The 27,161-nt window shown below is 40.4% G+C and overlaps 2 protein-coding genes and 1 long non-coding RNA gene across 4 annotated transcripts in view; 1 reads left to right on the top strand and 2 right to left on the bottom strand.

Annotated features, from left to right (window-relative positions):
- Positions 1 to 1,638: 1,638 nt before the first annotated feature.
- Positions 1,639 to 17,021, bottom strand: LOC133653625 (proliferation-associated protein 2G4-like). Its single transcript, XM_062053117.1, has 13 exons — positions 16,729 to 17,021; positions 14,424 to 14,552; positions 14,240 to 14,345; positions 12,560 to 12,629; positions 12,380 to 12,472; positions 12,232 to 12,295; positions 12,083 to 12,161; positions 7,377 to 7,455; positions 7,154 to 7,287; positions 2,990 to 3,084; positions 2,782 to 2,909; positions 2,557 to 2,610; positions 1,639 to 2,478 (listed from the first exon to the last, which is right to left on the bottom strand). The coding sequence occupies exons 1-13, from the start codon at positions 16,814 to 16,816 to the stop codon at positions 2,419 to 2,421; spliced, it is 1,179 nt and encodes a 392-aa protein (XP_061909101.1). The 5' UTR covers positions 16,817 to 17,021; the 3' UTR covers positions 1,639 to 2,418.
- On the top strand, positions 16,475 to 26,724 carry LOC133653626 (uncharacterized). The gene is made up of 4 exons (XR_009826755.1): positions 16,475 to 16,968; positions 23,755 to 23,908; positions 23,998 to 24,088; positions 24,283 to 26,724. It is a non-coding gene; the product is annotated as an uncharacterized LOC133653626 (long non-coding RNA).
- The window catches only part of LOC133653624 (receptor tyrosine-protein kinase erbB-3-like), a 46,406-nt gene continuing 42,129 nt past the window's right edge, over positions 22,885 to 27,161 (bottom strand). For both annotated transcript variants that reach the window (XM_062053116.1, XM_062053115.1), the window contains exons 27-28: positions 24,276 to 24,576; positions 22,885 to 24,207 (exon numbers count right to left, since the gene is read on the bottom strand). In XM_062053116.1, the coding sequence (XP_061909100.1) occupies positions 23,411 to 24,207; positions 24,276 to 24,576 (1,098 nt within the window). In that variant the 3' untranslated portion in view covers positions 22,885 to 23,410. The remainder of the gene's footprint in view (positions 24,208 to 24,275; positions 24,577 to 27,161) is intronic.

Here is a 27,161-nt window from a genome sequence, read left to right as displayed (position 1 = left end):
AAATGTTTTTTGCTGCTACAGCACAGATCAAAATCAGGACGTATTTAAATGTTGAATCCAATGAACTCCAATCAGAACTAACCACTCCACTGACACATGCCTTCTCTATCTGACCGACCACATCAAACATGAGGTGGACGCGGGCAAATACTGCGGCATGGTCATGCTGGACCTTCAGAAGGCCTTTGACACAGTTAACCACTAGTTGGATAAGCTCAGAGCAATCAGATTTAACAAAACCTCATGGAGCTGGATGCAATCTTACTTGGAGGGGAGGGAGCAGGTGGTAGAGGTGAACGGCACCGTCCCCCCCGCCCTCTCGGTGAGCTGTGGAGTCCCCCAAGGCAGTATATTGGGACCTTTACTGTTCCTAATATACATAAACGACATGTCATCGGCATGCGACTGTGAATTGTTTTTGTTTGCGGATGACTCTGCCCTGCTGGTATCCGACAAGGACAAGTCACAGGTGGAGAAAATCCTCAGTGCTGAGCTCTGTAGAACTTGCACCTGGCTCGCTGACAACAAGCTATCCATACACTTGGGTAAAATGGAATCCATCCTGTTTGGGTCCCACATCAACCTTAAGAAAGTCATTGACTTCACTATAAAAGTGGGTGACATTGTTATCACCAGGAAAGATGAGGTCACCTACCTAGGTTCCATTCTAGAGGCTAACCTTTCCTGTGATGAAATGGCAACCAAGGTAATCAGAAAGGTTAACCAACGAGCGAGATTTCTCTACAGAATCTCCTCTCTGGTCAACAAAAGCACCGTGAGGATTCTGGCGGGAACTCTCGTTCAACCCTTTTTCGATTACGCATGCACCTCCTGGTACCCTAGCACCTCCAAAACCCTCAAACCTAAACTCCAAACATCTCAGAACAAGGTAGTCAGGTTACTTCTAGACCTCCACCCCAGATCCCACCTCACTCCTACCCACTTCTCCAAAGTGGGCTGGCTCAAGGTGGAGGACAGGGTTAAACAACTTGCACTGAGCCTAGTCTATAAAATCCACTACACCTCCCTGATACCGAACTACATGTCAAACTACTTCCTTAACGTAAATGACCGCCATAACCACAACACCAGGGGGAGCTCCACTAACCACGTTAAACCCAGATTCCGAACTAACAAAGGTCTTAACTCATTCTCTTTCTATGCCACATCAATGTGGAATGCGCTCCCAACAGGTATAAAAGAAAGGGCATCTCTATCCTCCTTCAAAACCGCAATAAAAGTTCACCTCCAGGCAGCTACAACCCTTAACTAACACCCTCCCTGGATTGCTAATAATCAAATGTAAACAATCAAATGCAGATACTTTTTCTTATGCCTTCTGATCTCTCTCCCTCTATGTCCACTACTTGCTGTCCATATCCTACCCCCCACCCCCTGATTGTAAATAATGTAAGTAATTCAATGTGATTATCTTGTGTGATGACTGTATTATGATGATAGTATATATCTGTATCATGAATCAATTTAAGTGGACCCCGACTTAAACAAGTTGAAAAACTTATTCGGGTGTTACCATTTAGTAGTCAATTCTACGGAATATGTACTTCACTGTGCAACCTACTAATAAAAGTCTCAATCAATTAATCAATGACACAAATAAAAAACAAGCACAAATGATGTCAGGCAGCTTTTTAATTATTCCAAAAATAGTCTCTGAAACTATGGTTTGTTTTACAAAATGATCCATTTGAGGACTTATGTAAACACATACTATCAGACCTGGTGGAGAAACAAGGCTAAATGCACACAACCCATGCAAGGTTGTTGCTTCCACAGCTCATCTGTGAATTTCTCATCCAGTATATCTTGTCATATTGTCAGTATCTATAATGCCTAGCAGTATACACAGTACAAAGTACTAGTATATAAACCAAACAAAGATCTGTATTTTGCTTACTGTGTCAAACCTGTACCTTGTGTGAAAGTAGTTACATGGACGTATCAGTGCACACAAGAAGCTGAAGTACCATAGTTGCCTTGGCATCAGGTGAAGGAAGCCATCTGTGAGCGCCACACAATAACACTGACAGTTCTGACCATTATTTGACAATATTGTTTCAATGCATTTACTGTGGGATGAAGGTTCAGGGTCAAATGGTAATAATACCCGTGTGAATTTACCGTATTAATACACACATAAAAAAAAAACTCCCGATGAGTTGTATTCACTGTTGTAGAGACAAAAGCTGCTTCAAGAACAACAATATTTACTTGAGATGTGTCAAGAGTTTTTTTTAGATGCAGTGAAATCATTTAGTAGCAGCTTCATCCCAGACTGACATGTTAGATTTTGGAAGTGTTGGGAGCAGCCGTGCACCGAGTGCCTCAGACAGCTGGGACAGAAGCGTTTCTGACGTCTGTTCTTGGAGTGCATCACAAATTGCTGTATGTGGCAATTTATTCTGCAGCTTCAGTCTCCATAGCCTGTCCTGTTGCACTCTCCACAGTCTTTGAGGCCTTAATGAAAGGAGGGAAATGTATTATAATCCAAACGAGGAGCACCAATGACCTGTATCAAGCTACTTTATTACTCACCTTCTTTTTCTTTTTCTTTTGTGTCTTGCGGCTGGCTGAGCTTTGAAGCAAAGCCTAAATAGACAAAAAAAGAAAGAAAATGAATTCCATAACCTCATGAGGACACAGTACATCAACACTTAATGGCTTTGAAAATGCTGACTCAGTCCCAAATGGCAACCCGTTAGTCAGGCATCATCTTCACAAGCAAAGGATGAGATGTCCCATTCTTCAAACACGTCTTACCTTTAAATCTGGGTCTTCCACTTCGAGCTCCGACTTATAGAACTCAGGTTCATGGAGACTGTTTGTAATTCGCAGTGGTCCGTTGGCCATGAGCAGTACAGTGAACTTGAACTGGGCTACAAACTCACCTGAGCACAAAGAGGGTTGTGCTCAGTTAGCAGGGAGAAAATGATTTATCAAGACTGAAAAAAGCAAGATGGCTGCTTACCCTCTTTCTCCTGCAGAACATTGAAAGGCTGTATCAAATCATGCTTTGCACACTCCACCACACCCAGCCTGGCCTTGACCTCATCCTCAAATGCTCTGAGGCAAAAATGAAGTGGAGAAGAATCAGAGGGACCAAATGTGCAATATGGAAACTACTCAGTGAGGGGGGAAAAAAAGAAGAGGAATTGAAAAATATCAGCAGAGGTTCAAGGGGGCCCTTTTTGCCATGCCCTTTGAAGTTGGAAAATATTTTATCATTTTTAAAATGTTTTGGAAGGCATTTCCTACATAGAAATTCTGTAAAAATGCAAGAAAAAAAACTTAGAAATGACTTCTATTAGATGCTATTAACTGAAAGCCACACCTCTTTTTCATGACCGTACCACATCATCAATAGTTCATTGTTTTCGTTGACAAAATATCTTTACCATTCAAAGAATGTACGACATCCATGGTTTATGTCAGGCCCATATAACTACATGATAAAGAGGGCCACAGTTTCAAGAGCCCAAGGGCTAAGGCGCCGGGCAGCGAAATGTGGATGTTTCGTTGGAAAGTGCCTCCGCAAGTTATATTTCTTTGAAACTGTGTTTACTTAATTGCAAAGTAAACACATCGGCTTTCACACTGCACGGTCAATAAATTCATTATTCTGCCCTTGCTACTAGTTAAAAGCTGCACACGCTTCATGATGTTCCTTTTGAATTATTTTGCTAGGTTTGTAAGGATGAAAATATAAACATAAAATAAGCATTACAAAAGTATAACGTCTTGTGTATTTTCCATAATTAATGTCCATTGAATATTTTACATAAATAAAATAGAAGGTTTAGTGTTAATACATTCACACAATAAACTAAAAATATTTACACATGTAAAAATTACACAACATTCACACACCAAACACTGCACACAATATATATCACACGATTTAAACCTAAGATGGAGCGTTATCGCCCTCTACTGGTCAAATTTAGAGTTACATGTATTAAATGGGCTTTGATAGGCCAGTGTTGCTACTCTCAGACAAATAACAACAAATACAAAATAAATCATGAAGTCAGCAATTTAAATACAAAACAAACTCAATATTTTTATGCACAATATCTACTTAAAAATGTTTGACCAAGTTTCATGATTAGCTTACACGCTGGGATTTCTACCATTGTTGCTGCTTATCTGAATCAACGAGTCCGTCGCTTAAAAGGTCCACCAGGAAATAATGATTCGAGCACTCATTCATACTTTGTTGTCCAGTCGTTGACAAAAGTCAGATTTTTGCAATTTACATTTTTTTTTCAGGGTTGAGTGAGTAGTCTTCTTCTACTCACTCACTGCTGCTGCTTCATTGTGACGCTTATGCCTCGCTGTTAGCCCCCAGTTAGCTGTTGACCTCAGCCAGTTAGCACAGGCTGCACTCGGCCTACTTGACTCTATCCAGCTAGCCACAGTGCGCTGGAAAGCGTGAACAAGTCAGTTAGTGTAGGCTGTACTCTCGGGTGTACTCAGCCTGCTGCCGTGGTTAGCTCTAAGCAGCCAGCTAACCGCGGTGCGCCAGAGCGTGGCCGAGTTAAGAGGTTTTATAGGGAAATCTAAAAATACCACTTTGGGTAGAAAAACAACGAAATTCAGCTAAATAGAGGACATCAGGGGTGCCTGAGTACAAAAAACCCTCAGGTCAAAGTCAAGCGTATTAAAGGCTGTACAAAAATCTAGAAATGCAAATGTTGGCGCGAGTGATGCATGCGAGACATAAGCCTATTTCCTGATAGCGAACATCTAAATTATCTGGTGTTTTTTATTTTATTTAATGTGCTTTTTTATTTTATTTTAAATGTGTGAGGCGGCATGGCTGAGCGGGTAGAGTTGCCATCTTGTAACCGGAGGGTTACTAGTTTGAGCTCATGTCGAGGTGTCCTTGTCAAGACACTGAACCTCAAACTTTTTTCTGATGGGTCGTGGTTAGCGCCTTGCATGGCAGCTTCCGCTCGTTAGGAGTAGAATAAATCGTATTCATACTTAAAAGGGGTTCACACTAGGATTTGTTTTCCTATAATTAAAATACTTCCTTGTGGTATACATAACATTTAATGTTGGTGATCTGGTAAAATGTTTGCAAAGATTTAGTTTTACAGACCATTTTCAAACCGTTTTATGACCGACTCTTTGGAGTGCGCTGCTTTGAGGGCAATTTACAAGCCAAAGCTCTTTTCAGGCCAAACCCCATTTGACTACATCACCATTCTGTCAACCATTTTGTAGGTTTTAGCGCTTCTATATTGACTCTACAAAAAGATAGAAGTTAGAACTATACACTACTTTTTATGAGAAAGGGCAACAGTAGAGGATTTTAGCATGCGTGTGCATGTACGAGCCAGTCTGCCCCACAATAAGAGGACAGGAAAAAAAAAACACTTTTTGACTACAACTGGATAAAAATTAGACTTGTGCAAAGTTTTTCAGGTAAACCTTTACCGTATATGGAGATATACGTTGACCTAGTAAGGTCAGTGTTTCCCACACATTAATTTATTTGTGGCGGCCCACCACGAAAGAATTAAGGCCGACACAAACTTTTTTTTTTTTTTTTAAACTTTTTTTTTTGTCCTGTCCAGCTTCTCAGGCAAATCATATAGTTGATGTAGATGCCCATATCAGCTGTTCAGATTTACTTAACCACAATTAATAAATATATTTCAGTGAATAACTTATTGTTCAAATCTGTATATAATTATGTACATAAAGTGTTGTAATTATATTGTAAAATGGATGGATGGATGGATGGACGTTTAAAACAAAACTGTTATTATTAATTAGTAAGTATACATTTTTTGAGCCTTTTTAGAGAAAATCATATCATTGTAGTAAATTATGCAAATTACTCGATGATGTCATGTGACCACGCCCATAGCCACGCCCCCACCGCCACAGGTATCTTGGCAGTTTATGGGAAACACTGTACCTTTAGTTGCATTGCTAGCCACCTACAACGAGCTGATTTTTACAAGTTAAAATAAAAAGGAATAAAATAAACTTTTGTCTTCTTGTCTCTCATAAGTATTGTGAACAATAGGCAAAATAAAAAAAGTGCAGTTCCCCTTTCAGACAACCACTTGCTTTTAACTGTTTTGGACACAGGCTGTCACATCCCTGCAGGTCAGGAATGTTGCAATCGGTTTGGTCTCATGCAAGTATGCCGCGTGGTCAGTCTAGTCCATTCATCTCTGTCCCCGGCACAATATGGATAATTTATCAAAAAGTTGACAGTATTAGCAAAGAAGAAGAATGAAGATTACGCAACAAAGTCAGCTCCATGTTTAATCCTCCGTTCCTCCGCACACGATTCGACTGTCTGGGTTATTATTTTATTTAGTTATTCCTTAGAACAAATCAAAAGTCGACCATCGTCATGTAATGAATTGTGGTCAACTCTGGCGTTTTGTCTGTAGTAAAAACAATGGCATATTTAAATGTCAGGGTGCAGGATAAATATCAGACAGATAATTATTGGCCAATGTAAAAATATTATGATGTCACTGAGGCCAGATCATCTGTAGTTTGCTCTAGGTGTGTTAAGGTGAGGAAATCAAGCGCTTCTTTTCTCTTCTTGCCATGCTGTAAGTAAGTCTAATGTAAACTTTCCCAGAGCTCATCGCAAACAAACATGGCGTCAACTGTGTAGGACTTCTTCACCGTATCAGAGAACGACTTTTTGCCCTAAATGATCTGCAAACACTCTGCGAAGAGGGAAACATTACGGTTTAACACATCAAACCATATCAGCCACCTGAAACACAATTATCACTATAAAGGTTATTTAAAAGCCTACAAGGACACCTTGCTAAAGAAGCTGCCTCAACGCCAACCGCAAAAAAAGGCCCGGAGCTTGCTCCTATCGCCGCAACATTTGAAAGGTGAAAAAAGATGAGGTCTAAGGAGATCTGTGTTTTCATCATGGAAATGATGGAGCTCAATGACAAACCCTTGTTGAAGGTACTGTGGTTTGTCAGGAAAAATCTACAGGTTTAGTTTGTCAAATCCTTGTCTTACCCCCAGGTGTACACAAACTACAGTTACATTTAAAAAATATCTGCCACTTTGTTATCGGTATCTGTCTTGAGAAGCAGGTCGGCTTGGAAAAAAACACATCATCAACAAGTGTTACCTCAGAGTGAATGCCATTTTATCAAAGCGTCTCTCCATCTCACTGAAGAACATCCGGGAGGTCTTCATCTTTAATCCGTACACCTTGTTGGGGTCTCGTTTGTATACCGTGGTCCTTAGACCGCCGTCCTTTGCCTGAATTTAAAATATAGCAATTTTTTTTTTAAACATTCTGGTACTTTAAAAAGGGACTATTGGAAATGTATGTAAAAAGATTGACTAACCTTGCCCTCTCCAGTGCTGACAAGTACATCCACTGCATACACTTCATGCACCTCAAACTCAGCCTTCTCATGGTCCTTCCTACAAGAAAACACAAAGTAATCTACTAGTGCAGTAGTCCCCAACCACCAGGTCGCGGCCCGTTACCGGTCCGTGGATCAATTGGTACCGGGCCGCACAAGAAAAAAATATATTAAAAAAATATTTTTGTATTATTATTTTTTTTTTATTACGGTAATTGAACATAAAAAACACATGATACACTTACAATTAGTGCACCAACCCAAAAAAACCTCCCTCTCCCATTGTCGCTAACACAAGTTTAGGGCTGTGCGATATGGACCAAAACCCATATCCCGATACAGTTTGGCCCATAAACTAACCCATAAATGGAAATATTTGTGGACGTAACTAGATATTTTCACCATGCCTTGTTTTTCAATTTTCAGGATTGATGGGGATCCCAAATATACAAAAACAGGTATCAACAAGTAAGACGATTAGGTTTTGCATAATAGGATCCCAACCTAAGAAGTGTTGTAAGATAAGAAAAAAAGAAAAAGCCTTGAAAATAATATAAGAAAAGTCCAATATAATCTCCAATCTTTTTAAAAAAAACATTTACCGTATTTTCCGCACTATGAAGCGCACCTAAAAACCTCCAATTTTGTCAAAAGCTGACAGTGCGCCTTATAATTCGGTGCGCCTTATATATGGACAAATATTGAGCCTACAACAAACTTCATTTTCATAAAGTTTAGGTCTCGCAACTACGGTAAACAGCCGCCATCTTTTTGAAGCAGCTGCCCCCGTAGAAAAAGAAGCGTGCGGTGCATGCTGGGATATATGACGTTTCATTTCCATTTGTGTGTTTATGTAAAGACCCCAAAATGGCTCCTATTAAGTGTGTTGTCTGTCAAATTATAAATAATGCAGACGAGGCGTGTTGGCTGAGTTCTCAACGTTTACTCACAGCGTGCTCATAACCACATTCTAACTGCCGGCATGACGACATACAACAATGCTTCTCAGGGCTACCGCGGATGCTCGTCACTCCGGTTGCATGCTGGGTAGTGTAGTTGTTATATTCGCTAGCTCATAACATCACATTAAGAGACACGCTTAAGCGCTTAATTCAATATTCGCAGTCATTCCGGATGGATTGACAAAAGAACTCCAACCTCTAGATATTGGTGTCAACAGGGCATTCGAAGCCAGACTGCTAACTGCGTGGGAACAGTGGATGACAAAAGGCGAACACACGTTCACCAAGACGGAGACAGCGCCGGACGACATACGCCACTATCCGCCAGTGGCTTGTAAATGCCAGGGCTGATTCAGTCTCAACTGTGGTCCGAGCTTTCAGGAAGGCAGGAATTGTCACTGAACTGTTGGACAACAGCAGCGAAACTGACTCGATTAATGATGACTTCGACGAGACGGATGTTGGATGCCGTATTCGCCCAACTGTTTAATTCGGACACTGAAGAAGAAGAATTCGAGCGATTCGTGGATGAGGAATAACTTCATAAAGTGAGCTTTACATGTTTATTTGTGTGTTGTGTTGTGTGACACTAACGTTTGAGCAACGTTGAGTTATTGATACTGATGATGGCAGCCCTTTGAGACACTTGTGATTTAGGGCTATATAAATAAACATTGATTGATGATTGATTGATTGATATATTGTTATTGCTCTGCACTATTTCGAGTGTTACTATATTGTGATAGCACTAAGGCTGAAACGACGCGTCGACGTAGTCGACGTCATCGGTTACGTAAATACGTCGACGCCGTTTTTGTGCGTCGACGCGTCGCATATTTACGTCACACTACCGTCATGGCGGAGCGCAAAGCAGACTGTGCGAGCAAGGGGAAAAACGCACGCCAAAAGTAATCAAAAGTGTGGGAGTATTTCAATACACAGCCTAATAATGTTGTTGTATGCACACTGTGTCGAGCGGAAATGGCCTATCATAGCAGCACAACGGCTATGAACGAACATTTGAAAAGAAAACCATCAACCATCAACTAGTCAATCGTCCGCGTTAGCATACGTTGTCATCATTACACAAAAACATGAATGTGTCATTTGTATCTGCCAGGGGTGTAACGGTATGTGTTTTGTATGGAACCGTTTCGGTACGGGGCTTTCGGTTCGGTACGGGGGTGTACCGAACGAGTTTTTAAGCTAAAGCTAACTTTAGCTGCTAAAGTCTTAACAAGTTGCTTTGCTCCTCTGCCTCTGTCTCAGCACGCAGCATTGTCCCACCCACACAACCATCTGATTGGTACACACGCAGCATTGTCCCACCCACACAACCATCTGATTGGTACACACAATGTCTCAGCACGCAGCATTGTCCCACCCACACAACCATCTGATTGGTACACACGCAGCATTGTCCCACCCACACAACCATCTGATTGGTACACACGAAGCATTATCAGCCAATCAGCAGTGCGTATTCATAGCGCATGTAGTCAGCGCTTCAGCGTCGAGCAGATAGGTGTTTAGCAGGTGAGCATCAGGCAGCGGACTCTCCCCAAATGATAATAAATACCTCCCAGTCAACTACTAGTAACATCACTATGAGCCCGTTGACCTTCTAGAAACTTAAACTGCAGCTCAGCTCGCTCGCAGTCCTGGTTTGAGGTAAAGGCTAATTACCTCTCAGTTCCAGCCACATCGACCCCTTCTGAGCGCCTATTTTCAGCTGCTGGGAATATTGTAAACAAGAAAAAAAGCAAAGCAAGTAGACATGCTAACCTTTCTTCATTACAACTGTTAGTCACTCACTGGAATAAGTAGAATTGGTTATTGTGTACTGTGTTGGACTGGATGTTTATTTTGCACATTTTAAAAGCAATACTTAATGTTTACAGTGCTCCAGAATATTTAGATTGGCACTTTTTTGTATTGGATGTTTATCTTTATTTTTGCACATTTTAAAGCAAAATAAGCAATACTTTTACTTTTGAAATGCTTGTACTATTGCAGAATATTAAGATTTGCACTGGATGTTTACTTTTATATTTGCACATTAAAAAGCAAATAAGCTACTTTTAATTTTGTTAAATGTTAAAAGTTTTAAATGTTTACATTGTTACAGAATATTTTGTCATGTTGTTGTCAATGTTGACTGAGTGGCCCTACTTTTTTTTTTTGTAAATAAAAGCCATGCCTTTTGAAAAAACTGGCCTACTTTTATTTTTTCATCTTCATTTTAAATAAAATAAAATAAAAAATAATCGGTAAAAGGAAAAATAATCTATAGATGAATCGAAAAAAATAATCTATAGATTAACCGATTAATCGAAAAAATAATCTATAGATTAATCGATAGAAAAATAATCGTTAGCTGCAGCCTTAGATAGCACTAACGTTCGATTTACGTAACACGAGTAAATCACCCGTTTATTCATTTTGGGAGTGAACAGAGTTGTCAGAACGCTGGTGTGTAATCTATTAATAAAGTTTGACTGACCTGTCTGACTGTTTTGTTGACATTCCCTTTAGCGCAGCTCCATCTAATGGATGCATAGGTGCGCCTTATAATCCGGTGCGCCTAATATATGAACAAAGTATTGAAATATGCCATTCATTGAAGGTGCGCCTTATAATCCGGTGTGCCTTATAGTGCGAAAAATACGGTAGATATGCTAAATGATTTAGCTAACAAAAACACAAAAGAACAAAATGTGAAATAAAGTGCCCAGGTTTAAGAGGACCTGTTTAAACGCCAGCAGCAACATAAAAATAATTGACCTTTAACAGTGGTATTTTTATAAGTAAACATTATTATAGGAGAGGGGCGGGGGGATACACAAAGCTCTCAGCGCTAATGATTAATAATTTGGTTAAGGTTTAAATTTATTTCAAACATACTGTACAGACGGGGGAAAATTTTTACTGTAGTTTTATCAAATTTGGATGGATTTACTTTAGCACAAAACGCGATAAAAGGGTTGAAATCCCTTTTCACACATGTACAACATTTTTATTTTTATTTATTTAATTTTTTAAAAGTTGCAAGGTCCATTTTTAGGCGCGTTTGCGAGTAAATTTGTTGCACCGTACAGCACTGAATAGGGACTTTTGTCAAGGCGAGAACCTATTATTCATGTTAACATTGCTGTTTATGGGGAAATGTGTTTTACTATATTAAGAACTAATGAGGTTCCACAATATAAGCAATATTTGGAATTTTGTACATCGATTTAGAATAATTTCCTCCACCTTTATTAGTAACACATAGAAAAAACATATGAGCCGAACAACACACACACTAACTGTGTCAGGCCAACCCAACAGTTCAGGATTTTTTTCATAAACCGTTTCATCACCCTGACGAAACTTGAGATCAAACGGTTAAGTTTTGAGCAAATAAATGAAGTAAATATTTTGAAAATATTTGCATATGACATTCACGGCACTAGTAAGAATGCACTAAGCATTTTCCCAAACAAAGCTTCATTGTGCTCCTTTGCTTACTGTGTCATTTTTGTTGAAGTCATTGTGTAATTTTTATGTGTTGTACTGATGTGATGTGATGTTCCCGTGATGCCAGTTACATTGCTGACACAGGTATCACCATACAACCTGCACACCCTGTCCAAATGCAAGCCAAACTAACGTGGGGACGCTGAAGTGCACTCTGACTACGGTAAACTGCTTAATGGAAATTAATGGCTTCACTGAACTCACTTTTGCTGGTCCGTTGGATTCTGGATAATAGTTTTCTCTCCATCTATGACGTGCTGTTTGAGCTGATGGGATAGCAGGCCTGAAAACATACATATCAAATTAAAATTGTCTCATGCACGCTTTTAGACATGCAATTTGCAGACACCCACCTTCGATTGGTGAGCAGTTGAATGACTTTGCAATCTTGTTCCACGCCTCTGTGACCTGTGTGTTCTGAAAAGGAGAAAAAGAATGATTAGATGAGGTGGAAACTGCAAAATTATGACTATATCAGATTTGATCGTGGGAGAACGTCACCTGGTTTCCTGGCTTGACAAGACGCAGAGCAGCCTCGGCGCACAGATGAGCTGCTGTGATGACGTCAGCCTTGCGGCCTGTCAGTGGTTTATCCTGCAAAGACATAAAAACATTACATACACAGAAGACAAACTGGCTGTAAAAAAATACTGCTTTTAAGTCAGTTCCTTGCTGTTTTACCTTGGTAACGCCAACTACAAAGCTGTGAGCCACGTTGGAGATAAAGCCATCAACATGCACACCCAGATCCCTGAACACACACAGGAGAAAAACAAACAATTACTAAAAATTAGGGCTGCAACGATTTGTTTTAACAATTCGATTCGATTCGTGATTTGAGGTTGCCGATACCATTCAGGGACAATAGTTTATTTAGAAGGTAGAACGATACGATACGAAATTATTCAATGAGTTGAAACAGATTCAGTAACTTTTTAGCTAAAAATTCAACCAGTGTGACTGTGAAAAAAATACAGGATGCAGGACACTGCATATTCCTATCATTTCTTGTAAAGGGAATTACCATAGATTACTGTGGTTCAAATCACCCAAGATAATTACAGCGGCACCCAGATATGTATTTTAATGCTCATTAATCAAGCCATGTACTTCAGTGCAGCCTCCTCCTTAGCGGGGGAGGATGGGTCACTGGGCAGATAAAATGGCCTTAACTTCAAAGACAGATTTTCCACATTTTCAGAGCAGTAGTTTGTACTGTGAGATTGATATTTATCTTCTACAAAGCTAAATAGCCCAGCACATATCAATATTCTTGAATTTTAGGAATATAAATCCAGGGTTTCCCCTAGATTGCCAAGATACCTGAGGCAGTGGGGGCGTGGTCACCACGACATCTTTGTTTAATTTGCTATAATGATATGATTTTTCCATTAAAATGGCTCAAAAAATGTATACAGTACATACATTTAAATAAGCGGAAGAAAATGGATGGATGGATAGATGGATGTGTTAATTAATATTAACATATATTTTTATGTTACATTGTTTTGCTCTATTTTCAATTGTTGCTGCTTATTGTACAATGTACTCTGTTGAGATTTTTTTTAGTGTGTAGAGACTTTCAGTGACTTTTTCTTTATTAAAACTGACTAGCAAGAAATCTAGCATATTTTTCTGGTGTTATTATAGAATGTACTTGTGTTTAGAAACTACTTCTGTCCCTTGATATCCCTGACGAAACGCCAGCTGCAGCAAGCCTGATGTCACACTTGCTTCGTGCTGCTGCTCCATTTGGACATTCTCCTTAAAAGTCCACTTAATATTTGCACATTTTGTAGATCGCTGTCTGCGGGTATATCTGGGATATATTTCAGTAACATTCAAATCGCAGACATGATGACCACACTCCAATCGTGTGCGTCTTGTTTATATCACAACATCCGCTTTCAGCAGCGCTGTGTTTGGTGATCAAAGTATTTTTTCTGGAAGCGTATTGACGGAAAATCAAGAAGTGTTGGTGTGTGTCTGGGGAAGCACAGAGACAAAAGTGTCTGCACCGGAGGTAAAACCTGTTGGAATTACGCCGGCTGTTATCATGAGATTCTAAATACAAGTTAAAAATAGCGAGTGTCAGACTTTTGACTTATTCTGTAGGCTGTAATGCATTATCCATGCATCCATTTTCTACTGCTTGTTATATTAAATTTAATTAGTTTTCACATAAAAAAACCAACATATTTTTAAGTTGTGGCGGCCATGATTTTGCCGTGGCAGTGCGCCATATTTAGTTAAATTAAGAGGAAAACCTGAAATCAATCTATCGATCAATCGTTACATCCCTACTAAAAATGAATGTCAACATTTCTAAAATAATAAATATCAGCTGTTTCAGCAGCTTACACTTTGACCAAGTCGTCGTCTTTAAGAATGACATCAGGGTCGCTCTTGAGTGGGGAGTGGTGGCACACGCAATTATTAACCGACACGCAAGTCGGAAAGGCGATACCTGAAAAGGAGAGATAATACAGTATCTTAGGGAAACGTGTGATACCACCTGAATATACGAACATACATCGACACATACCTTTCTTCATGTCTTTTTCCCTCTTGAAGATTTTCCCAGTTTCTGTCAGGATGAACGCATCTCCCTTTTCACACAGGCTGACCACAGAGACACCAGCCGTGGCAGCCGCAACCACCATCTTTAGGACATCTGCAAGATGGGGAAAAAATATTTAACAACTAAATGGATTACTCACCTGAAATATACAAAATACTAGCTAATAGTTGAACTTGTCCTTTTGAATCGCTGGTGGAAAGAATTAGGATCTCTCTTGCATTGTTGCTTTCTTTGCTGACTTTATAAAGACATTTTACTTGTCCTCGTACTGGTAAACAAAACAATGAAATCAAATACATTTTTACCAAGTCTTATAAATGAAACCATTAGAAAAGTGTACAAATGATAACAGTGATCTAAATAACTTCAGAGTAAAACCTAAGATATCATTCCGAATCTGTAGGTCAAAAAATGCTGTGCAGGTAAATATGGTTAAAGGAAAACAGCCTATATCTCAAAATGTAGTTAATAAATGTTCAATTCTGATATTCTGTAAATATTAAGAATAGGCTTTGAGCACAAATTTCCCCTGAACCGGACTTTGGTCAAGCCTGATTTAGTTTGTTACATTGTTTTTGATTGATTGAAACTTTTATTAGTAGATTGCACAGTACAGTACATATTCCGTACAATTGACCACTAAATGGTAACACCCGAATACGTTTTTCAACTTGTTTAAGTCGGGGTCAACGTTAATCAATTCATGGTACAAATATATACTATCAGCATAATACAGTCATCACAGAAGTTAATAATCAGAGTATATACATTGAATTATTTACATTATTTACAATCCGGGGGGTGGGATGCGGGGGGGTTAGGTTTGGTTGATATCAGTCATCAACAATTATATCATCTGAGAAATGGACATTGAAACAGTTTAGGTCTGACTTCGTAGGATATGTACAGTGAGCAGTGAACATAGTGAGCTCAGAAAGCATAAGAACAAGTATATACATTTGATTACCGTATTTTTCGGACTATAAGTCGTAGTTTTTTTCATAGTTTGGCCGGGGGTGCGACTTATACTCTGGAGCGACTTATGTGTGAAATTATTAACACATTACCGTAAAATATCAAATAATATTATTTAGCTCATTCCCGTAAGAGACTAGACGTATAAGATTTCATGGGATTTAGCGATTAGGAGTGACAGATTGTTTGGTAAACATATAGCATGTTCTATATGTTATAGTTATTTGAATGACTCTTACCATAATATGTTACGTTAACATACCAGGCACGTTCTCAGTTGGTTATTTATGCGTCATATAACGTACACTTATTCAGCCTGTTGTTCACTATTCTTTATTTAATTTAAATTGCCTTTCAAATGTCTATTCTTGGTGTTGGGTTTTATCAAATAAATTTCCCCTCAAAATGCGAATTATACTCCAGTGCGACTTATATATGTTTTTTCCCTTCTTTATTATGCATTTTCGGCCGGTGCGACTTATACTCCGAAAAATACGGTATTTACAATCCGGGGAGGTGGGATGTGGTGGGGGGGTGAGTCTCATAAATAAACAAAGCACATGAAATATCAAAAATTGTTGAAAAAAAACCCAGAGACTTGATCAAATTGAGTTCCACACTAGGTAGAACATTTACACTGTTCTATCATTCACTAGATTGTGCTTAAAAATGCATGTGAACATCCTTAAGTTAAATGAGGGGCCAACAATTTCTAGTAGCAATATCACAATAGCCAATGTTGACTTACAACAAGCAATTAACCTATTTAGAGAATACATGCCATTCATTTAAATTTCACATATAATAAACAAAGCTATATGATATTGTAATGTTATTTGTGTAATATGACCTAGTTTGACATTAAATGTGAACCATTCACGAAAAAAGTAAGGTAAGACAACAGCTTAAGCGCAAGATTCGACGCTATAATATTAGCTGATCCTACGCCTTCGTTCTAATGTATATTTTAATCAAGGTCCCAGGCCTTAGCGTAAACATTTTACTTGCCAGTATCTGTTAGCACTTGGAGCTAAAAGACGCTTGCCATTACTCAGCCACTTAGCTGCCTAGCTAGCTAGTGCTAATGTGGCAATAACGTGACGATAAACAACTGGTGGGATTTTACAGAAACCGCTTCTTAATGGTGTAGCTTTGTCCAAATAATGCTTGGTTTTGACGGGAAGATAACTTAGTGAAAATGAAGGCGTTTGTCTGCGCTGTGGCACATGGCACAGCAGCTGCTAGGCTAGCTAACATGAGCAGGATGCTGACATTTAACTCTACAACTACTTACGGTTAGCTATCTCGGCTCCCATCTTGTACTTGGTTACCACCAAGTCGTCGGCGACGGTCTGCTCCTCGGTTTCTTCATCACCAGACATGTTGGCAGTATATCCGAATAACTTTCTCCAATCCTAGCCGGTGACAGTGAGCGTCAGGATGAACCACGCCGCTCTCTGTCGTCGCCCGCCAGGGCTTCAGCAGCTAGCCTACAACCACGAGGCCCCGCCTATTGACAAAGATGCACAGTCAAGTTAAGATAGTTCACGTTTTCGTCTTTGTAGGTTATTTGCTCGTGTGTACAGATTGTAAAACATCCACCATCTACATCAGACCTGGGCAAATTAAGGCCCGGGGGCCACATGCGGCCCGTTAAGCTTTTCAATCTGGCCCGCCAGACTATCCCAAATATTTTTTTTAGATCTTTAAAGGCCTACTGAAACCCACTACTACCGACCACGCAGTCTGATAGTTTATATATCAATGATGAAATCTTAACATTGCAACGCATGCCAATACGGCTGGGTTAACTTATAAAGTGCAATTTTAAATTTCCCGGGAAACTTCCGGCTGAAAAGGTCTGGGTATGATGACGTTTGCGCGTGACGTCAAGGGTTGAAGGAGACATTTTGGAATAGCACGGTCGCCAGCTTAAGTCGTCTGTTTTCACCACATAATTCCACAGTGTTCTGGACATCTGTGTTGGTGAATCTTATGCAATTTGTTCAATTAACAATGGAGACTGCAAAGAAGAAAGCTGTAGGTGGGATCGGTGTATTAGCGGCTGCCTACAGCAACACAACCAGGAGGACTTTGAGTTGGATAGCAGACGCGCTACCGTGAGTACAGCTTTGGCTTCCAAACATTTGATCGCTTGCCTGTACGTGCGTGGCGCTATGTGCATGTCACGTACGTAACTTTGGGGAAATGTATGTTTCTTGCCGACTCTGATGGCGGCCGGGGTGTCGTCGAAAGCTACAACGCCGTCCCCCGTCCGCTGCCGCGTCGCTGTCCTCACCTTGACTTCCTCCGTCTCCGGGCCGCCGACCGCACCGATCATCGTGGTGAAGTCCTTTGTCGCGCCGTGGATCGCTGGAACGCAGGTGAGCACGGGTCGTGATGAGCAGATGAGGGCTGGCATAGGTGGAGAGCTAATGTTTTTAGCATAGCTCTGTCGAGGTCCCATAGCTAAGCTAGCTTTAATGGCGTCGTTAGCAACAGCATTGCTAGGCTTCGCCAGGCGGTACAGCATTAACCGTGTGGTTACAGGTCCAGGGTTTAATAGTAATAGTAGTATTGTTGATCTTCGGTCTATCCTTCCAGTCAGGGGCTTATTTCTTCTGTTTATATATGCAGTTAAGCACGATGCTATCACGTTAGCTCCGTAGCTAAAGTGCTTCGCCGATGTATTGTCGTGGAGATAAAAGTCACAGTGAATGTCCATTTCGCGTTCTCGACTCTCATTTTCAAGAGGATATAGTATCCGAGGTGGTTTAAAATACAAATCTGTGATCCACAATAGAAAAAGGAGAGAGTGTGGAATCCAATGAGCCCTTGTACCTAAGTTACGGTCAGAGCGAAAAAAGATACGTCCTGCACTGCACTCTAATCCTTCACTCTCACGTTCCTCATCCACGAATCTTTCATCCTGGCTCTAATTAATGGGGTAATCGTCGCTTTCTCGGTCCGAATGGCTCTCGCTGCTGGTGTAAACAATGTGCAAATGTGAGGAGCCCTTCAACCTGTGACGTCACGCTACTTCCGGTACAGGCAAGGCTTTTTTATCAGCGACCAAAACTTTATCGTCGATGTTCTCTACTAAATCCGTTCAGCAAAAATATGGCAATATCGCAAAATGATCAAGTATGACACATAGAATGGACCTGCTATCCCCGTTTAAATAAGAACATTTTATTTCAGTAGGCCTTCAAGATGGAAAGTGTAGCTGCCATTATGATGTGCAGTCATGTTTTCTAATGACCGTAAGTCTTGAACTATACAAAGTATTTCAATGGTTGGAATCTGCGCTTTTGGATGATATACCAGTTACTATGGTAATCTAATTAGTTACTATACTATATATATACACTACCGTTCAAAAGTTTGGGGTCACATTGAAATGTCCTTATTTTCAATGAAGATAACTTTAAACTAGTCTTAACTTTAAAGAAATACACTCTATACATTGCTAATGTGGTAAATGACTATTCTAGCTGCAAATGTCTGGTTTTTGGTGCAATATCTACATAGATCTATAGAGGCCTATTTCCAGCAACTATCTTTCCAGTGTTCTAATGGTACAATGTGTTTGCTCATTGGCTCAGAAGGCTAATTGATGATTAGAAAACCCTTGTGCAATCATGTTCACACATCTGAAAACATTTTAGCTCGTTACAGAAGCTACAAAACTGACCTTCCTTTGAGCAGATTGAGTTTCTGGAGCATCACATTTGTGGGGTCAATTAAACGCTCAAAATGGCCAGAAAAAGAGAACTTTCATCTGAAACTCGACAGTCTATTCTTGTTCTTAGAAATGAAGGCTATTCCACAAAATTGTTTGGGTGACCCCAAACTTTTGAACGGTAGTGTATATATATATATATATATATATATATATATATATATATATATATATATATATATATATATATATATATATATATATATATATATATATACTATACTACTCTCACTGGATCGGTTCGCAGCCGAGTGTGAAGCGACTGGGATGGGAATCAGCACCTCCAAGTCCGAGTCCATGGTTCTCGCCCGGAAAAGGGGGGAGTGCCATCTCCGGGTTGGGGAGGAGACCCTGCCCCAAATGGAGGACTTCAAGTACCTCAGAGTCTTGTTCATGAGTGGGGGAAGAGTGGATCGTGAGATCGACAGGCGGATCGGTGCGGCGTCTTCAGTAATGCGGACGCTGTATCGATCCGTTGTGGTAAAGAAGGAGCTGAGCCCGAAGGCAAAGCTCTCAATTTACCGGTCGATCTACGTTCCCATCCTCACCAATGGTCATGAGCTCTGGGTTATGACCGAAAGGACAAGATCACGGGTACAAGCAGCCGAAATGAGTTTCGTCCGCCGGGTGGCGGGGCTCTCCCTTAGAGATAGGGTGAGAAGCTCTGTCATCCGGGAGGAGCTCAAAGTAAAGCCGCTGATCCTCCACATCGAGAGGAGCCAGATGAGGTGGTTCGGGCATCTGGTCAGGGTGCCACCCGAACGCCTCCCTCGGGAGGTGTTTCGGGCACATCCGACCGGTAGGAGGCCACGGGGAAGACCCAGGACACGTTGGGAAGACTATCTCTCCCGGCTGGCCTGGGAACGCCTCGGGATCCCCCGGGAGGAGCTGGACCAAGTGGCTGGGGAGAGGGAAGGCTGGGCTTCCTTGCTTAGGCTGCTGCCCCCGCGACCCGACCTCGGATAAGCGGAAGAAGATGGATGGATGGTAATCTAATTAGTTACTATGGTCATCTAATTAGTTACTATGGTAATCTACGTCACAGCAGCTCAGACGAGGCACCAAGCAGTGTGGACGGGAAGTGTTTCCACAGACGCGGACTGGAGATTTTCACAACAAAGTTCTAAAGATTAGTGATATATCAGATATATCAGATTGTAGATGGGTTTATTTTGTACACTTCGCGTTCATATTTCACTGTTTGTTGCATTTTTGTTGCGTTTCACTTGATTGTAAAACATGTCGATCGAAAGGGGGTGTGACGTTCATATTTTGTTAATATTTAGTGTTTTATCGTTCATAGAAAAATATAAATTCCATTACGTTTTTAAGGCGGTCTGTCATAACGTTTTTAGCAGACGTTATTCTGAGGTTTTGTATTAGTGTCCCTAAAAATAGATATACTGGCCCCCAGACACATTTTTTTCTCTAAATGTGGCCCCCGAGTCAAAATAATTGCCCAGGCCTGATATACATAGATTCATTGTTATGGTGGGAGCTATTGTTCCATGCTTATTCAAATTATTTCGCTTTAGACCAGTATTTCTTAACCATTGTTAGGCCGCTAGGGCCTCCTGGAGGGCCGCCAAAAGTATCTGTTTCCTTAGCTGTCTAGGGCAGTGGTCCCCAACCACCGGGCCGCGGCCCGGTACCGGTCTGTGGATAGATTGGAACCAGGCCGCACAAGAAATTAACAATTTTTAATTTTTTAAATAATTAAATCAACATAAAAAACACAAGATACACTTACAATTAGTGCACCAACCCAAAAAACCTCCCTCCCCCATTTACACTCATTCACACTCATTCGCACAAAAGGGTTGTTTCTTTCTGTTATTAATATTTCTGGTTCCTACATTACTGGATCTGCTGGATCTACTCTCTATTTTATGCTGCTGCTGTCACATATACTGTAATATTGTACATGGTAATTGTTACATATTGTATATATGTTATGGACATAATATATATCAGTATATATAATATACTGTACACATATTATGTATATATTCTTATATGTATGTTAGATTTTATATTACTATATTTAGTCTATTTATACCTGCATTGTCCTTTCCATCCTTGCACTTTCCATCATTGTAACTGAGCTACTGTGTTGAACAATTTCCCTTGTGGATCATTAAAGTTTGTCTAAGTCTAAGTCTAATTATATATCAATATCGATCAATACAGTCTGCAGGGATACAGTCCGTAAGCACACATGATTGTATTTTTTTATGACAAAAAATAAAAAAAATAAAAAAAATACCACTTACCACTTAGTGGTCCGTGGGACAAATTTTCAAGCGTTGACCGGTCCGCAGTTACAAAAAGGTTGGGGACCACTGGTCTAGGGTGTCTCCAGCCCCGCGACCTCAAGAGGGACAAGAGGTAGACGATGGTCCGTTTGGGTCGCAGCAATACTCAGCTGTAATACACATTTTCCACCACTTGTGGCAGTAATGACACAAAAACAGAAGAAGTCTGGTGCTCAAGTCATAGAGAAGTTTCTAAAGCGCAAAAATTATGACTAAAGTGGTAAATCATTAATTTAGTTAGAATTAAAAAATTTTTAGAACTGTGTAACTGTGTAATTTTGCAGATTGATATCCCATCTGCATTCGGGCAGAAGGCTGAGTACACCCTGGACCAGTCGCCACCTCATCGCAGGGCCAACACAGACAACATTCACACTTTCACACACTAGGGCCAATTTAGTGTTGCCAATCAACCTATCCCCTTTGGAGGTGGGAGGAAGCCGTAGTACCCGGAGGGAACCCAAGCAGTCACAGGGAGAACATGCAAACCCCACACAGAAAGACCCCGAGCCAGGGGATTGAATCCAGGACATTCTTATTGTGAGGCACACACACTAACCCCTGTACCACCGTGCAACCCTGTTTTTTACAATATATAAATGGAAATGGAAACGGTACTACTGTTTATACTGTAAACTCTACAGTTGTTTTTATAGTGTCTTACTGCAAATGGAAAAATAATACCACCGTTTTTTTCCAGTAAAATTTAGTTTTTTACAGGTTTTTTTTCTGTTTTTTTTTTTAACCGTAAAAATATTTTTTACACTGTACAATTTGATGGATAACTTGCTTTAAATCATGAGTCATGCAGATACTTCGAGTACTTATTTTGATTTTGACAAAAAATGTAGCATGTTCTGTATGATAATATAATATTTGTTGCAATATTACATCATGTTTAAAATACATACATGCATGCAGTACAAATAGTTTTTTCTGTCAAAATTTTAAAAACAGATACATTTAGTAAGAATAGACGTTCATTAATTTCAGGCTTTTGCGGGCCACATAAAATGATGTGGTGGGCCTGATATGGACCCCGGGCCTTGAGTTTGACACATGTTACTTATAGTTTTAAAAAGCTGATTTCAACCAAATCAATGCAATAATTAGTTTTTAGTGCACAGAAACATACACAAAGTTTGTGTAAGGGGCAACAACCTTTGGGTTTAGGGTAGAATTTGGGGGGGGGGCAATCAATATCATTAATAGCTGTTTTTCATTACCAATTTGATTAAGGAGTACATAGTAGCACTTAAGCATGATTTAGATTTTCCCAAAAGTGCAAAACTAATCTCTCCTTGAGGTAATTATCTCTGTTATAATCAATCATTATTGAATAATTCACACATACATTTGGATTTAATCACTTTTTTTTTACTGAAAAGCACATGTCAAGATAATGTAAACATTTGTTTGATATAGATACATTGGTAAAACAAAGATGACATATACTCACAAAATAGTTCAGTTATTCATGCTAAAAGGAAATGTACAAAATGCAGATATACATAAATTTAAAGTTAAAGTACCAGAGATTGTCACACACACACTATGTGTGGCGAAATTTGTCCTCTGCATTTGACCCATCCACTTGTTCACCCCCTGAGAGGTGAGGGGAGCAGTGGGCAGCAGCGGTGCCGCGCCCGGTAATAATTTTTGGTGATTTAACCCCCAATTCCAACCCTTGATGCTGAGTGCCAAGCAGGGAGGTAATGGGTCCCATTTTTATAGTCTCTGGTATGACTCGTGCCTCATACTTATTGTGTGCTCCAGCTCATCGTCTCATTGAATGCATCATAACACTGTTAAATGAAACTTTCCCTTCACTTGATGCTTTAAAAAAATGTTCCACAATATCCCCACTCAGAGAGCGCCGTGATTACAGTTACAGCAGGCGCATGTCCCAGTCCACATGATTAGGTACGTACAGCATCTGGCTTCAGGAACATTCTGCTGTGCCAGTAGTCGGGGTTGTCAAACGATGAGCTGCTGCCGGGCTCGCCTAAGCCAGCACACACCTTGATGTATCCCCCGATCCCTGCACACCTGCTGCTGCCCATGCCCACCTCCCCCTTTACGGGGAGATTCTGGTAGTCTGCCTGCTCCCACCCATTGGGTATCCCTTCAAATGTGGACATCTCCTCATAGTCCTCCTCTCCCTCATCTTTGACCACATCTGGCACGTGCAAACGTTTATTCCCCTCAAGTGTTTGTTGTTTATTTGTGTCTTCATCTCCTAATTGGTGTTCTTCTTCCTCAGTGGTGTCTTCTGGCTCTGCTGCAGATGTTTCATGTCTCTCCTGTGCCAGCTCCTCTTCCTCTTTGGAGTCAGAGCGTCTGATATCCATGTATTCATACCTGACTTTTACCTGTGGGAGCTGCACGCAGTCTTCCAAAGCCTGGATCTGCTCTAGGTGATGTTTCTCAGTGGAGTGTATTTTGCCACCACAGTCCTCATTTACCCGCTGACAGGTGAGGTCTTCATTGGACATATCCTCTACAGGTAAAAGAGTCTTGACAATTGGAGAGGGCAACGGTGAGGTTCTATGAGCCACCAACGGGGCATCATTCAGTGAGGAGACATCCCTTGTTGAGTGAGTATGGCTCATCACCTCATACTCCATGGGTGTAGTTTTCACCAAAAGTGGCAGATTCATCTTTGTTAACCTTAAGGTTCTCTGCACAGAATGGTTGACTTTGCAAACTGGGAGCCCTAACATAAGAAAATGGAACATTAAACAAATAATGCACATGCCGTATCCTTTTTAATTTTTTTTTTACCTCTTAGAGGAGTGCCAGGTGACCCAGGAAGGACGTAACCATAGTGGTCCACCTCCTCCTCCTCCTCCTCTCCTGCCGTCCACACCTTGTACGAGGATGGACTTGATGCTGTTGAGAGCTTCCTGTGTCGGTTGATGGATAAACGGGGAGGACCTCTTTCAGAGCCAAGCCGAACCCTGTGAGGAGCACCTGCAGTCCTTAGGCCTTCCTCACGCAGCTCTGCCTCCATACCACTCCCCCTCATCTCTGACCTCTCCGGTAACGTTCTCACCGAGCTCCGACGGGACCTCTGGAACCACAACTAAAATAAAAAAGCAAATTGTAAAGCAGTGGTAGGACGTGAAATGAATGTATTAGATCAGGGGTGTCAAACTCGTTTAAACTTAGGGGCCACATGGAGGAAAATCTATCCCCAAATGGGCCTGACTGGCAAAATCACGGCACGATAACTTAAAAATAAAGAAAACTTCAAATGTTTTTCTTTGTTTAAAAATAGACCAAGCACATTCTGAAAATGTACAAATCATAATGTTGTTTTTTTCACTTACATGTTGCAGTTAATATTATTCTATCTTCATTTGTTGTTATTTATACTTTCTGAATAAATGATGTAATAATGTTCATCAGTCAAATAGGTGGAAAATAGTCTGGCAGAGTTTTAAAATGCTCCCATTGGTGTTAATATTTAATCTGTCAGAAGAGGAAATGAGTAATAATATCAAACTCAAATTATGATGTTATTAATGTAATTTACTCATGTACCTCAACTGATGTACTAACATCATGTGGTTTATTCTGACATATGTAGCTTCATCTACAACAAAACTTGTGAATTTGGAATTTCATTCATCACACATGAAGTTAAAAAGGGATACATATTATTTTCAGCATATTTATGTGCACACAAAAAATGTGTCCCCAGTCATAAGGACAACACAAAATGTACAGATTATCAAAAGCATTTGTTTGTGTATAAATGTCACAGGTTACATTTGCAACAACATCTTTGACAATAATATCATGATCGTGACAAGCCACATTTTGTATCATTACTATCACTATCACTTTGTGTCCATACACGGAAGTGTTGCCTATACTTTAACACGGCACATAGCACATCTCGCCGGGCGGATAAAACCTTTTTTTTGGGCCTGATGATGAGGCCCGCCGTCCTTACGTTTGACACCCCTGTATTAGATCAATCGCCTATCATAGGGATTCTCAAACTGTAGTGGCTGGCGGGCTCAATCTAGTGGTGTACGCCAAAGAATCACTTAATTAAATATTCAAACACAGTATTATCCCAGGGCGTTCAATTGATCACAACTGGACTGTTTGGTTTGTCTTAGAACACGTTTCGCCTTTCATCCGAGTAGGCTTCATCAGTTGGTGCTCAAAGACTTTGATTAGTCAGATCTAGACTTAGGCTTAGGTAAGTTAGTTCTAGTCTAGCGGCTGGTGCCAATACATCAGTAGGCTTTATCAGTTCATGCTCATAGACTTAAATTGGTCAGATCTAGTCTATCGGCTTGTGCCAGAACCCCAAATATTTTTACTCCAAAACCAGGAGGGTGTGCTTGGTTAAGGATGGTTTCACCCTATTGTAGTGAGAAAAACAACTGCTCAGATGAAAACAAAAGAAATCTTGAATGTCAAAGCCAAAGACAGTCGTTGAAGTGTATTTTCCCCTTGTTAGCATTGGGGTAATTGTGTGGCAGAACGATTGCTGTGGATCGACTACTACCAGCCAATAATAGTCGGAATCCCCCACGTTAGCATTCCATTCTGTCAGGACGTGGCCTGTGGATTGTTCGTTTTCCCGAGATGCAAGAATCGTTGGAGTGGACAAGGCGTGAAGGTAAAGACATGATTTATTTTTACACCAACAAAAGAAACAAAAGACGCGCACAAGGCGGAAGTACAAACTTGGCTAAGAAAACAACACTAGCACTTGGGCAAAAAACTATGAACATGAAATAAATAACACTTACTGTGACGTCAAAAAGCATGAAATCTATGGCATGTAATACAAGCATGAATGACCAGGGTAACAGAGTTAACAGAGTTAATGTCGCCAGGCCGACCAACAGAAAATGACAAGCTTAAATAACACAGACATGATTAACAACAGGTGCGTGAGGGAAAACGTGAAGCAGGTCGAACTAATGGGTTGCTATGGTGACCAAACAGGAACTAAAAAGAGTCCAAAAACCAAAACAGCATATGGCCAAACAAAACATGATCACAGACATGACACATTCATTTGTAAAGAAATGACACAAATGGCATTCTGGTCACAGAAGGTGACCGGAATGTTTCTAACTCCTGTTATTTGTTGGAGGCTAAATCGCAGAGTCTTTTAGGAATGGTTGAAAGGACAGTGTTGTGTGTGGTAGATAAGTGGTGTCTCAGACAACCTCCTCAGTGTTACTGTTCAAACTGTGTGTAATGTTACAGTGGTCAACAATATTAAATATACTTGTTAAATGAAACCTCTGCCTTGTTTTTTATGAGTACGTAGGCCTGCTATGCTACTATATTTTAATGTTGGAGAGCCAAATGTTTTCTGAGGTGGTAATGGGGGAAAAAAGTTTGAGAGCCACTGGCCTAACATATTCTGTTGTAGGAAATCATTAATAAAATGTAGGCACTACACGAATAAAGTAACCTTTTTGTTTTTCCTGTCAATGTGAGCATCACTGTGTCACTGCAAGCTAACACAAAAACCCACGTTAGAGCACAAGAAAGAGTTCAACCCCCTTGCAGGGTTTAAGGCCTGAGTCCTGCAGGTGGCAGCAAAGTCACAGTTTTCTAAATCTCAAAAAAAGTTATTTATTTGGCCCACTTCTTTGCAATGTTAAAATGTTTTGTCAAACTCTATATGTG

The sequence above is a fragment of the Entelurus aequoreus genome, linkage group LG07 (assembly GCF_033978785.1).
Source record: "Entelurus aequoreus isolate RoL-2023_Sb linkage group LG07, RoL_Eaeq_v1.1, whole genome shotgun sequence".
Taxonomy (NCBI): Eukaryota; Metazoa; Chordata; class Actinopteri; order Syngnathiformes; family Syngnathidae; genus Entelurus; species Entelurus aequoreus.
This window is presented reverse-complemented; position numbering and strand designations above follow the sequence as displayed.